This window comes from Haplochromis burtoni, unplaced genomic scaffold (assembly GCF_018398535.1).
Source record: "Haplochromis burtoni strain Fernald_Lab_line unplaced genomic scaffold, NCSU_Asbu1 Contig_444, whole genome shotgun sequence".
Lineage (NCBI taxonomy): Eukaryota > Metazoa > Chordata > Actinopteri > Cichliformes > Cichlidae > Haplochromis > Haplochromis burtoni.
Window position 1 is genome coordinate 170,287 of NW_024582805.1, and position 12,220 is coordinate 182,506.

Sequence of the window (12,220 nt, forward strand, 5' to 3'; positions counted from 1 at the left end):
GATTGTTCTGTAAATAGTTTGAAATGTTTATTTAAAAACACCTTGGCTGCATTTTTAGGTAAACAGCTGCAAAAACTCAGTAACTTTTTTGAAGAAGTAACTATATAATTAATTACCCAGCATTGGTCATTATTTACTGTATTTGCAGACAGAGTTACAGACTCTCTCCCAGACCACAGACTCATCATACAGTCAGAGCTTTATGAAATAAAGAAAGTTGTGTTTTCAAAATTGGAGTTGAAGTTATTTTTCCTTCCAGTAGTGTTAACATGCTGCAGGTCATGAACAACGTTTTTTTACATTTTCATTGTCAGTGGGCTGAAGCAGTTAATTAAAAGTCGTCTAACAGAAATGTAAATGCTGTGATTTGATTATTTTAATAAACATGTGACTTGGATGGATTCGATGCTGGCGTGACCACAGTGCTCACGTCTGCTGTTGCTCACAGTGGTACTGCTCAGGGAGTTTGTGTGTTCGCTCAGACATGAAACATTAGAGGGAACGTTGCTCATAACTGAAGTTTACGGCATTTGGATCGTTTTTAACCTCAGGTTCTCTTTTTTTTGTGTCGCCTACTTTCTGATCCTGTTACACTACACAGCTACTGAGGTCACACATCCTGGTTTTAAGTAGAAACATCAGAGTCCACACAACAGTTTCCTTTTTCACTACCAGTGCGTAATATTTCATGGATGGTTACGCTCTGTCAGCTGTCAGCTGATGGTCATCAGTAAAGAGTCAGAGTAACGACCGACGTGCTAATAATTAAGTTCGCTGTAAAGACAAGTTTGTGATTATGAATCGTGGAGAAAAACAACTTATCTTGGGTTTTACTTCTGTCATATCCAGGCTCTTATTTTGACACATTTTTCACCTAAATCCAAACGATAAACCGGCTGTGTTGTCATGTTGTGTCCAGATGGTCCTGAACAACCGACTATAACGGCTAAGAAAGCCGTGGAAGTCAATCAGCAAGTGGAGCTCACCTGCTCCGCTGCATCTGTTCCTACTGCCAACTACACCTGGAAGTTAAACGGCACCGCAACTACAACCACAGCGGCGGTGTTCATTATTGCAAGTGCAGCATACAAAGACGCTGGAACGTACACATGTGAGGCACACAACATCATCACCAGCAAGACCACCTCCACCAGCCACAACCTGTCTGTCCAAGGTGAGCGCCGTCATGCAGCCCAGACTGATCATTCAATGAATATACAGACTTCACTGCCTCAGCGCTGCACAGCCTGCAGGGACAGCCTGAAGTTTTGTGCTCCTCTTAAATTCTTACAGGCGTGAACGTTTATGTTTGTATATTTGTTTTTTCAACCAATGAGGAAGCACCAGGTCAGAGTTTACTGCCGGCACGTGACGTCCACGTCTGTTTGAAGCTCTGACATCATCTCAGAGCTTCAAAGAAACCCAACCAGTTCATGTCGTTTGCATATGGCATGACCCCAAGTTTAAGTTTTAATGCTGGCAAAGTATGGCAAGTGCAACTCTTCAGGTCATTACAGACGCCTAAAAGCGTCGACCAAGTTCTTCTACGTAAGGCCAGCTGTATTTTAATCATCACTAATTATTGTTGTTAGATATAATTCAGGATTTACGTGTTCGAGCTTAATATGCTCAAACAAAATAAACAGGTTTTCCTTCATTTTCTAAAAGACGTGATCATTAAGGTACATAATGTGTGACTCACATTTCCAGGTTGTGAGAAAACAAAACTGCACCCTGAGTAAAGCTTGTAGGCAAAGTTGGGAACTACAGATGCACAATAAGCTAATGTTAGGCAATGTTAAGCTAATGCTAGCTTCAGCTGAGGGTGACACAGTCCGGCTTCAACTGGTCGAGGAGTTTTGTGCAGAAAAGGCTTCTTCCTGTCTTTGCCTTTCACAATAAGGGTCCTTTATATATATATGCTCTACGTCAAAGCGGTGTACAGCAGATTAAAAAATATTCCTAGTTGCATATTTTCTTAGCATATAAACGTCATAATCCACAAACAAAAAATACCAAAATAACATCGCGTCCCGTTACTATGAAAAAGAACTGAATCAGCTCCATTGTTTATTTGTGAGTAATCTAACGGAGTGACACGGACAGGCCAGTGTGACTAACGAGGTGACGCCACCCTGAACCAACCGAACATTATCAGACTGTTTTTAAACTCGTCCTGTTTTCTTCTTCTCTAGTCTCACTTTCAGTCTTGCCAGCTAGCAGCGGGGAGGTGTAGCGGTGCGCCGCTTGTTTACTGTTATGTTGGAATGAGGTCTGCGTTTCCGCCTTTATCTTCTGTCCCGTACATTAATCAGAGTTAGAGATCACAGTCACACTGAGTCACGCATACTTAAACACACAGTCACAGAGAATGTCCATACTAAACTACCAATGACTGTCTTTACAGGGGAGGGAACGCTGGACGGTCTCTCAGATGGAGCCATTGCTGGAATCGTCATCGCTGTCATCATTGCTGTGGCCCTCGTTGTCGTAGGCGTCTGGTGTTACTGCCGACAGAAAGTCCCGTAAGTACTCCTGCTTCCTGATATCTAAAAGGGGCATGCAGGGGGGGGGCACGTCGGTCAGCCAATGGGATGAGGCGTTGGAGCGGCTGAGTCGGAGAGGCACCTTGCTTCGAGGCTGAACCAACCAAACCAACAAAACAGGTCTCACTGTGGCTGAAAATGATAGTAACGTTGGCCTCAAACTGTTTGAACCAGACTGTTTACTCGAGGGTAGTTTCCTGATTTGAACTGGCTGACGAGATATGACTGAGATACTGTTGTTCCTCAACAAACTGGGAAAAACACTTTGTGTGGAGCTGGAAACAGAAAGAAATATCTGTGAGATTCACCACCCGTGGACCCAAAGCAGCTGACAGCTTAAAGCAGTGAAAGAGTGTTTGTGTCGTTCATGGTGACAGTAGCTCATGAGATGTTCTGTTTGCACGGCTGTTGTTTCTTTAGAGCCACAGCAGCGCTCTAATGTGTTGTAACGTGGAGAAGCTGGGTGATCACACCGAGTCAGTCTCCAGAGACTCCAGATTCAGAGTCAGCTGCTTATTTTGATTTTTCCCATCAGAGTGCTTCAGATGTCCAAACAGCGTGAGGAACGTTACTCCCCCGCTCTGTGCTTTTCTCCGCTGTGTCTCCCACTTCATGACCTCCCAGGAGACTTCATTCCTCTCATGCCTCGGCGTATTGAAACATGTTCCCAGATGTACCCTACTCAGATATTAAAGAGCCGCCGCGCCCTTCGGCACCATTTCAAAAGTAACTGTCACCTTTGCACAAGCCGGCCGCAGCCGCTGTTTCTTAGACGACAGTTTGGGAGCAGCACCTCCACCGGTAAGATGGAGGTAAAGACTAGAAAGAACATTAGAGTTCTGCAGCACGGTCGTATCTTTAGGAACACTTTATGACAGACTATCATCGGGGAAACGCTTCCCTGTTGCAAACAATCAGGTCTGCAGACACAAATATGTTAAACGGTGCTACAGTTGAAGTCACGGCACGCTCTTCCAAAGCAGAGCGAGTGATGCAATCGCATCGCATTTTGACACACAGCAGGAAGCTGCGCTGCTGAAACAAAGAACAGTCTGATGAGTCACAGACACAGCCTCCAGCATGCACACACTCACATTACTCACTGCAGCCAAACCAAGCAACGCAACACAGGAAGTTACCTTTGGAAATGTGTGTGTGTGTGTGTGTGTGTGTGTGGGGGGGGTACCTGAAGTTCCAAGGAAGTGAATGAATGAACAGGTATGAAGTGTGTCTGCAGGAATCTCACAAACACGAAAGCAGCAGAATTACCTGGTGGGGGACGTTGTTCTCGTCCACCTGCAGGCGGCTGGAAGCCCGTTTGTCTCTGCGGACGCGAGCACAGTCTTCTTAACAGACCGCTGTCATGTGACGGGACCTCTTGATGTCTCGGGTAAAGGACTGACCCCTCCGATGTGGTGACAGGAGGCCTTTGTTCTGTTTTGACTTCCTGTGACGGTGGAGATGTGGATGGATGATTGTCATCCTGGAGCTGGTCACCTTTGTTAGCTCTGCCCTGGTGAAAAAGGCAGAGACGTAAATGAAATGTTAAATATTTAAAGAGGTGATTTCCTGGAAAGGAAAAGCAGTTTTTCACAGCGTTTCGTTCTTTAGGAATAAATGTAACAGCAACAAGGTTTTCTCTGAAAGGAATCTGTATTATTATTTCCTCCTACTGATTGGTCGGTTGGAGTCTGTAGCAGGATCTGGGCATGCTCTGATGAGTTTTCTCTTCCATGCTGTGTGACACCCCGTTGGACATGTTGACCTGGTTAAAGAGGGATCATGGTAGAGCGTCTCTATAGGCTCCGGGGCCACCGAGCCGGGCAGGTGGGAGCACGGAGCTGTAGGTGGGACTGTAGCGGTCGGTCAGTGGAAAACAAGAAAGACAGGAAGTAACCGTACGTTCAGACAAACACAGCTATCACACACAGGCATCTTAAACACACACACCCAGAGCGAGCGAGAGATGGAGCGAGGCAGTGACAGCAGATAAAGACTGGCGATGACAGACGAGTGTGCAAACTCACAAACATGCTGTTTGTGCGCTGCACAGTGTGAGTTTGTTGTACACGTAGTCTCACAGTAATGTTACACTAAGGTACGAGAGTGAAACACAGGTCCTGGAAACATCTCAGTTTTTCCTGCTCCAGGCTCTGGATGATGTCATGGAGAGCTGATATGCCAAATATGGTAATCTCATGAAAACAGCTCTGACTGTGAGCTCAGAAGCCCCACCCCCACCCCACCTGCAGAACAAGATTGGTCTGAGCTGTGAATCCAGGAATAAACACGAGGAAATGAGCAGAACAGGTCGAGCATCAGTGATGTGTGCTTTTATTTGTCAGTTCTTGTCACAGTCTGGGGACTACATTACCCACAGTGCAACTTCTAGCACAGACTTTGCACAAAGATGGACATGTTTGCTGTGAAGTAAAACCATTTTTTGGGAAAGTCCAGTTTTGTAGTCTCAGTTTACAGATTTAGGGTCAAGAGATGGAGCTGAGGGTGGAGCTGAGGGTGGAGCTGAGGCTAGCCCTGGGTGCAGCTCTGTCAGCCATGACTCAAAGCATGCATGATCAGGACTGGACGACGCAGAGGCTGAAGTCCTGCAGGTGCAGCGCTGACGTTCAGGGTGGCGAGAAGACGAGGAACAGCTCAGCGTTCACTTCTGCTTCCAGGTCAGATTAGAGTGGCACCACCCACACACACCACCCGTCATCCTGCCACTCTGCGGAGGGAGGCCGGTGGTGTTTTGGATGAAAACTTCCCACACTGAGGACAAATGTCAAACGACAAACCTCGTTGTGTCGGAGACCAGAAACCCGTCCATCTCTGCCCAGGGTGGCCTTGAGGTGCAATCGCTGCAACGCTGAGGAAACCCCGTGTTTCACACGAAACCCGGAGTTCCCCATGTGAGAGCAGGCGTGGATAGACCTGACAGTGGGGAACACCGGGAGTGCTCTGACCGGTCGGCCCTGCAGGCTCAGACAGTGAGCCGATGCTCCCGCAGAGCCTGACTGACTCCAAATCCAGCCTGTAATTAAGCATTTCTCTGTGGTTATTTTGCAGCGCCATGAATCGTCTCTGCAGATAAAAGCGCGACTTTCCGATAATTGCAGGCAGCAGCTGAGATGCAGTTTGGTGACACGAAGGATTCCCTCAGAGCTTCATCACTGTTATTCACGCTCTGAGCTCAGATTGAAAAGAAGACGCGGACGGCTTTAAAAGAAGAAGGTTCACATCAAACATTTAGACATCCTTTCATTGGCTGAGGAGTTGACGGCCACTCAATCGGGGGCTTGATACAAAGCGAGTGATGGCTGCAGCGCGGTGGGAGGTAGCAGCTTTCAAACGCAGTGGTTTTAAAATTCCTCACCTCTGAATGAATCCCGGGAGCTGCTCGTGCCCAGCGGGGCGGGGCCTGTGCCGGGGGAATGGCAGGAATGTCGCTGTCATGTCTGCACACGTCTTCTGTGTGTTTGTGTCGCCGCTCGTCTCTCCCATCACCCTGCAGTTCAAAGGCTTTTGCACGCTGCCCACCTCCTTCCTGTTTCCCTGAGGTCGTCCATCAGCGCTGAGCTGCGTGTGTGCGGCTTGTTCTCCCAAGCGAGCGGTGCTGAGAGGCTGAAAGAGGAAGGAGGAACTCGTCTGTAGATCCCAGAGAGACGGAGCCTCGTCTCGTTCCTGCTGCAGGTGTTACTCACAGCTGAACACAGAAATCATCTTCTGTGTGAGCAACGCTGAACCTTTAAACAGGATTTCATTACATGTATGTTATTTAATAATCTCTTTTCTTTTGGGGAAAACGAGCATCGAGTAGTAAGTCCACTAACGTCGGTGCGTGACCTCTGACCTGTGAGCTCATCGCTGTCCCTGACTGTTTGAAACAGCCAGTTTTCAGCAGGCAGCGAGTTCTTTGAAGGCCGATGTTTGGGCTGCTCTTATCAGCAGACGCAGACGAATGTATCCGAGTTCCTGTGATAAGATTCAGCGATTGAACCAAAAAGTATTTTCTTTGATGTTTACTCCGAGAAATCTCGACTCCCTGAGTACTCCTGAGGTCGCATGACTGTTACTGATGTTTTCCAAGGACACCGTGGGAGTGGGGTGTGTGGGTCAGTGAGATCTGATAGCAGGATGGGCTCATACTGCAGCCGCTGTGTGTGAGTCACCCAGCGGTCTGTTTCTCTTGCGTTGGCCTGAGATGAACGAATCTTTATCGAGACTGAGTCAGAATCACAGCAGCCATTAAAGCGCGTCAGGCGTAATGACGGCTGCTGCTCTGCAGGTAGAGAAGCAGGCGAGCCATCGACGCCGTGATGCGAGTGTTGAGGAGGCACGAACGCCGGGGTTGTAACATTAGCAGCCGTGCGCTCTCTGACCTTTCACCTTTCTAACCTCTAAACAGAAACTGTGCTAGCAGCTGGTGGAGACTGCAGCTGGGTCGTGTTACACGTTATCATGTTTGAACATCTCACGCTGAACGTTTTCAGCTGACAGCACGGTTTGTTTGAAGGTCACGGCTCCTCGCCGTCAGCGCGCTGCTGCAGAGACACGTCGTCAGTGCTAATCACTGTTTTCTGTTTCTTTGTGTTTTTCAGTACCTCGCCGTACTAAAGAAGACGTCCTGATTGCTGCCGGTAAGTCTGATCTGTGGGTGACATAATGCACACTCAGCTGTGTGTTTGAGAGCAGCTGCTGTGGACACAAGAAGAGACACTTACACATTTTTGCAGTGTGACATCAGCAGGAGCGTCCAGGTGACGGTCTGAGCGGGAGCGTGTGTGTGTGTGTGCGTGTGTGTGTGTGTGTGTGTGTGTGTGTGTGTGTGTGTGTGTGATGTGTGTCGTGTGAGACTGTGTGTGTGTGAGACTGTGTGTGTGTGAGCTGTGTGTGTGTGTGTTGTGTGTGTGTGTGTGTGTGTGTGTGTGTGTGTTGTGTGTGTGTGTGAGAGTGTGTGTGTGTGTGTGTGCGTGTGTGTGTGTGTGTGTGTGTGTGAGCGGAGTTCTTAGTATGGTGTGTGTGTGTGTGTGTGTGTGTTGTGTGTGTGTGTGTGTGTGTGTGAGCGTGTGGTGAGTGTGTGTGTGTGTGTGTGTGTGCGTGTGTGTGTGTGTGTGTGTGTGAGCGTGTGTGTGTGTGTGTGTGTGAGCGCGCGCGTGTGTCTGTGCCGTGGGGATTCGTTTCTCACACCTGAACAGAGGAAAATTGGACAGATCCCCAATTTTAGGACCAGTCAAACATTTCTAGGCGGATAAACCGTCATGATGTCATGCTGCTGAGCACGCTTTGACTGCAGCACGCTACGTTACCAGCTGATGCTGACTAAGGCAGCGTAGCTGCTAATCAGTGCTGAGAACCAGCCTGATAACATCCTCAGTGCTGACACGGCCATCCTTTATGTACAGTCTGTAGCCTGACGCTGTGTTCTATTGGCTGCTCGCTGCTGATGCAGCAGCTCCCAAGGCCGTCCCCACGGCTCAAGCTAACACAGCCCCGTGTGTGTCTGTGTCTGTGTGTGTGTGTGTGTGTGTGTGTGTGTGTGTGTGTGTGTGTGTGTGTGTGTGTGTGGATGATGCACCCGTGGTGTTGATGACATCTATTCCTCCTGAAGGAAATGTGTGAGATGATTGGTCTGCTCACCAAAATAAAAGCATTCACAGGAAACAGTTAAAATCACAAGTTTAATCAAAAAGCAGAACAAATAATAAAACAGAGAAATGGAGAGCAGCACCGCTGAGCTCAGCTGTGATTGGAGGCTGACCGCTGGTCAAAACAGGAAATGAAGATGTAATATTATTATTATTATTATTATTATTATTATTATTATTATTATTATTATTGCACGGTGAGTGAATCCCCACAGTCACATGACCCCCTGTGTGGAGGATGTCGGTGAACTCCATTTTAACAGGAAGTGACCTGTTGTACTTGTGTCTGCTAGTTCAGCTCCTCGTGCTAACAGGCTTCCATGTTTGTCTTTGAATTTAAAGGCTGGAGATCAGAATTCCTGCTAACGCCATCTTCTCTTTTTCTGCGCAGGCCTACAGTTCCCATAGTTGTATTTCCCATGATTCACCTGTGCAGCCCGGAGGAACAGCCAGACGGATCCAGCTGGTTTCCTGCGAAGCCTCGTCCCTCTGTCCCTCTGTCTGCCGTCTGTCTCAGCGGAGACACCATTTAACCCAAACCATGGATTTAATCAGGGCTCAAGTTGCTTTTTATTTCACTTCTCTTACATTTTTGGAGCTTTTTATTTTTACCTCCACGTTCCTGTATCACTGGATCCTCCTCTCTTCTTCTTCTTCTTCTCTCGCTGTTAACAAACTTTATTCTTTGTCTCACCGCCGCCTCCTCTGCAAAACTCACAACACCGAGAAACTGAGACTGAGACACTTCCTGAGCTGAAGCTGACGCACTGACAGCTACAATGAGTGACTCTCTTTATCCTGCTGAAACCTGAGGAGCACACGCACGCACACAGACACACACACACACACACACACAGACACACACACACACACACACACACACACACACACACACGCACGCACACAGACTCAAACACACAGACACACACGCACAGAGACACACACACGCACACACGACACACACGCACGCACACAGACACACACGCACGCACACAGACACACACACACGCACACAGACACACACACACAGCTGTGATGCCTGGCTGATCACAAACACAAAGGAGGCCACACATGTAGAAGTTTCCAGGGTTAAAATGATGCTGCGGTTTGGTTTATCTCTTGGTCTGTACCAGGTGGGCGGGGCCTGTGTGATGGGGGACATTTCAAATGCAGCAGAGCATTTTAAAGTAAAGGTTTAGAGGCTTCCCTGGAAGCTTCGTGGGATCCCACATACCTCAGTTTATCCTGGCAGTGTTTATTTTTAGCATTTATAACGTTCCTGTTCCAGCCATCATCCACCGCGGGCATTCAGATAAAACATGGAACGATGTTTACTCAGGCTGCTCCATTTTGAAATCGCCAACAGTCCGGTCAGACGGTCCCCATCAAAGGTGTGCACACGATCCACGAGTGAAAGCGTCTGCGCTCAGTCCTGCATCGCGCAGGCTGCGATCGGCGCTTCTCCTGATAAACAGCATCGCGCGGCATGGTGTTTCTAATATTTTGTCCGTCCCACTCACATGAGAGAAAGAGCAGCTGGTGTAAAGCAGGAGCTCAGCCCGATCTGAGCGCGCTCACTTTTACTCTGATTACCTGCAGTAACTGGAAGCTCAGTCTGTGATTAATGAGGGGTGCTGTCAGCCCACCAATCAGAGAGCAGGTCTCAAACTCCCTGAAAGCACTAACAGGGAAACACATGAATGCTGTAACACACACACACACACACACACACACACACACACACACACACACACACACACACACGGGTACAGTGCAGGGGTCCCTCCATAACCCCGGCTGCCTCCCTCCTGCAGCTTTACCTTCAGGCTGTCGCAGCGCTGCGTTAAAGTGCTGCTGCAGTGTTTAGTGGAAGTGCGCGCACACAAACAAAGGGAGGAAACTTTGAGGAGGGCAAGATTCAACACGCAGGGACGAGGTGACGGGAAAACGGGGCTTAAAGAGTTGGGGGGAGGGGGGGTGTTTGTGGGCGGGGACATTCTTTGACTTTTGGAGGGAAGGTTTGGTGAGGTTCGAGGAGGTGCTGACATTCTTAACCACGATTGGACAGAAGCTGTTTTAAATGATTCACAGCTGTGCGCACACTCACGCCGCGCCCTGTTTTATTTGAAGTTCAGCTTCCAGGCAGCCGTTTGAGTATTCTGAGTCCAGCGCTTTGAGCTGATCCACCAGTTTGGTTTGTCTGGTGTGTGAGTGCGTGCACTGATCTCCAGTAAGAAGAGTATTTATTTAGTTTACTTTATTAAAAAAGGAAAAACTTGGTAACTGGAGCTGAAGATCATAGCAGGTCTGCAGATCACACAATCAGAAGCTTTTTGGTAGTTTAAGTTTGTGTGTTTTCACAAAGCCGCCGTGACCTCGTCCTCTGATTCTGGGCTCATCGTGAAGCCTCGGCACCATTTGAGCTTTTTCAGAGACAGACGTGACCTCGTTCAGACCGCAGGGTTATCAGCTGATATCAATCCGCATAGCAAGCCATGTGATTGGATAACGGAATAAAAATGAATGCAGGGGTCCGGTCCTAGCAGCCACGCCCCCAATCATGGGAATGGTGAACTGTAATCATCCAAAGATTATGTGTCAGCGTTGGAAACATCATTATTATCAAGTTTTAATGGGAGTCTATGGGGCTGACTCTCTGCTGGACCCCTGCTGGCTGTTAGAGGAACTGCTGTGTCGGTTTTTATCTGGATCTCTGTAGCTGAGTTTCTGAAAGCCATAAACATCTCTCACCGTCTCCGGTTTGGGAAAACACACAAACAGAATGTATTAAAACCAAGATGTGAGTCCTCTGTTGTCTGAAACACGAGACGCGTGTCTTTGAATACAACACGAGCAGCCGTGGAAACTGGCCTCGCTGTAAATACATGATGATGTTCTACACTGTAAACTGTTTGTGTGACATGTTTTTTTTTATTTTATATATATATATATATATATGTGTGTGTGGGGTTTATGATTCTGTTTTTAATGTTTACAAAAACTCTCTGTATGAAATAACATTTGTATAAATACTAAAATACTAAATGAGAAAATAAATGAAAATCATGTTTTTGAAAAGCCATAAAAATTGTCAAAATATTTTCCTAACTTCTTCCCGTTTCTTGTGTTTCCTTTTACTATGAGGCTTTCTTTGAACAACCAATCAAAGTCTGTATGTGTTCAAACTGTCCAATCACAGCATGTGTGCCTGCATGCCTGTGATGACTCAGGTGAAGAACACCTGAGGGCTTGGGGGACCGTGTCTCTCACCGGCACGCCCGAGTGAAATCAATCTGCCGCAGCGCGTCATTGTTCTGCAGGTTTAAAGCTGACCTTCTGTTGTGTTGGAGCACGATCACATGAAACACGGCTACAGTTTCAGATAACGAGGTCAGCGATCCCCGTGAGCAGGCTGCTCTAAACACTGCTTATCACAGCTTTTCCTACTTTTGCCTCTTTGTGATATAACACAGAGGGGGTGGTCCCTGCTCTTTCAATGTGAGGTTAAATGAAGGAACCCTGTGAGAGACAAATGACTCTTCCTGCAGATGGTTTGTCTCTCCCTTGTTGCACACTCTGACTTGCAAAACACAGACCTGCAACAAACTGGTTGGGACTCTGCATTCCTGTCGGTCAGGTTCGCGATAATCATATCAAATTCTTATAGTCACAAGTCACAGTTTTCCAACATCCGGCTCCAGAACCCACATTGCTTTTTAAACTGGTCTGCTTTAATGGTGCCACTGAAGTGGACTGTTTCCAGTCGCTCTCTGTAATCCCTCTCTGGCTGTGCGTCAAAATAAGAACAAGTTGTTTTCCACGTCAGATTAAAATCAGTGAGCTCAGACTTCTTGGATGCTCTGTTATTTCAATCAACCGAACAGAAATCAAATTATTGATCAGATCATTGCATTCATACTCCAAAAATGATCCTGCTGCCAGCAGAGGCCACGCCACCGCTGGATCAGACCCTGGAGAACAACCTCAGACACAAACTGGATGGATGGATGGATGGATGGATGGATG

At 47.6% G+C, this 12,220-nt stretch overlaps 1 protein-coding gene across 1 annotated transcript in view; it reads left to right on the top strand.

The window, feature by feature from the left end:
• Positions 1-9,057, top strand: part of LOC102301429 (carcinoembryonic antigen-related cell adhesion molecule 5) — a gene marked incomplete in the record, with an annotated part of 19,520 nt that extends 10,463 nt beyond the window's left edge. The window contains 4 exon segments of the mRNA XM_042213456.1: positions 920-1,174; positions 2,408-2,525; positions 7,148-7,186; positions 8,586-9,057. Coding sequence (XP_042069390.1) covers positions 920-1,174; positions 2,408-2,525; positions 7,148-7,163 — 389 coding nt within the window.
• Positions 9,058-12,220: the final 3,163 nt, after the last annotated feature.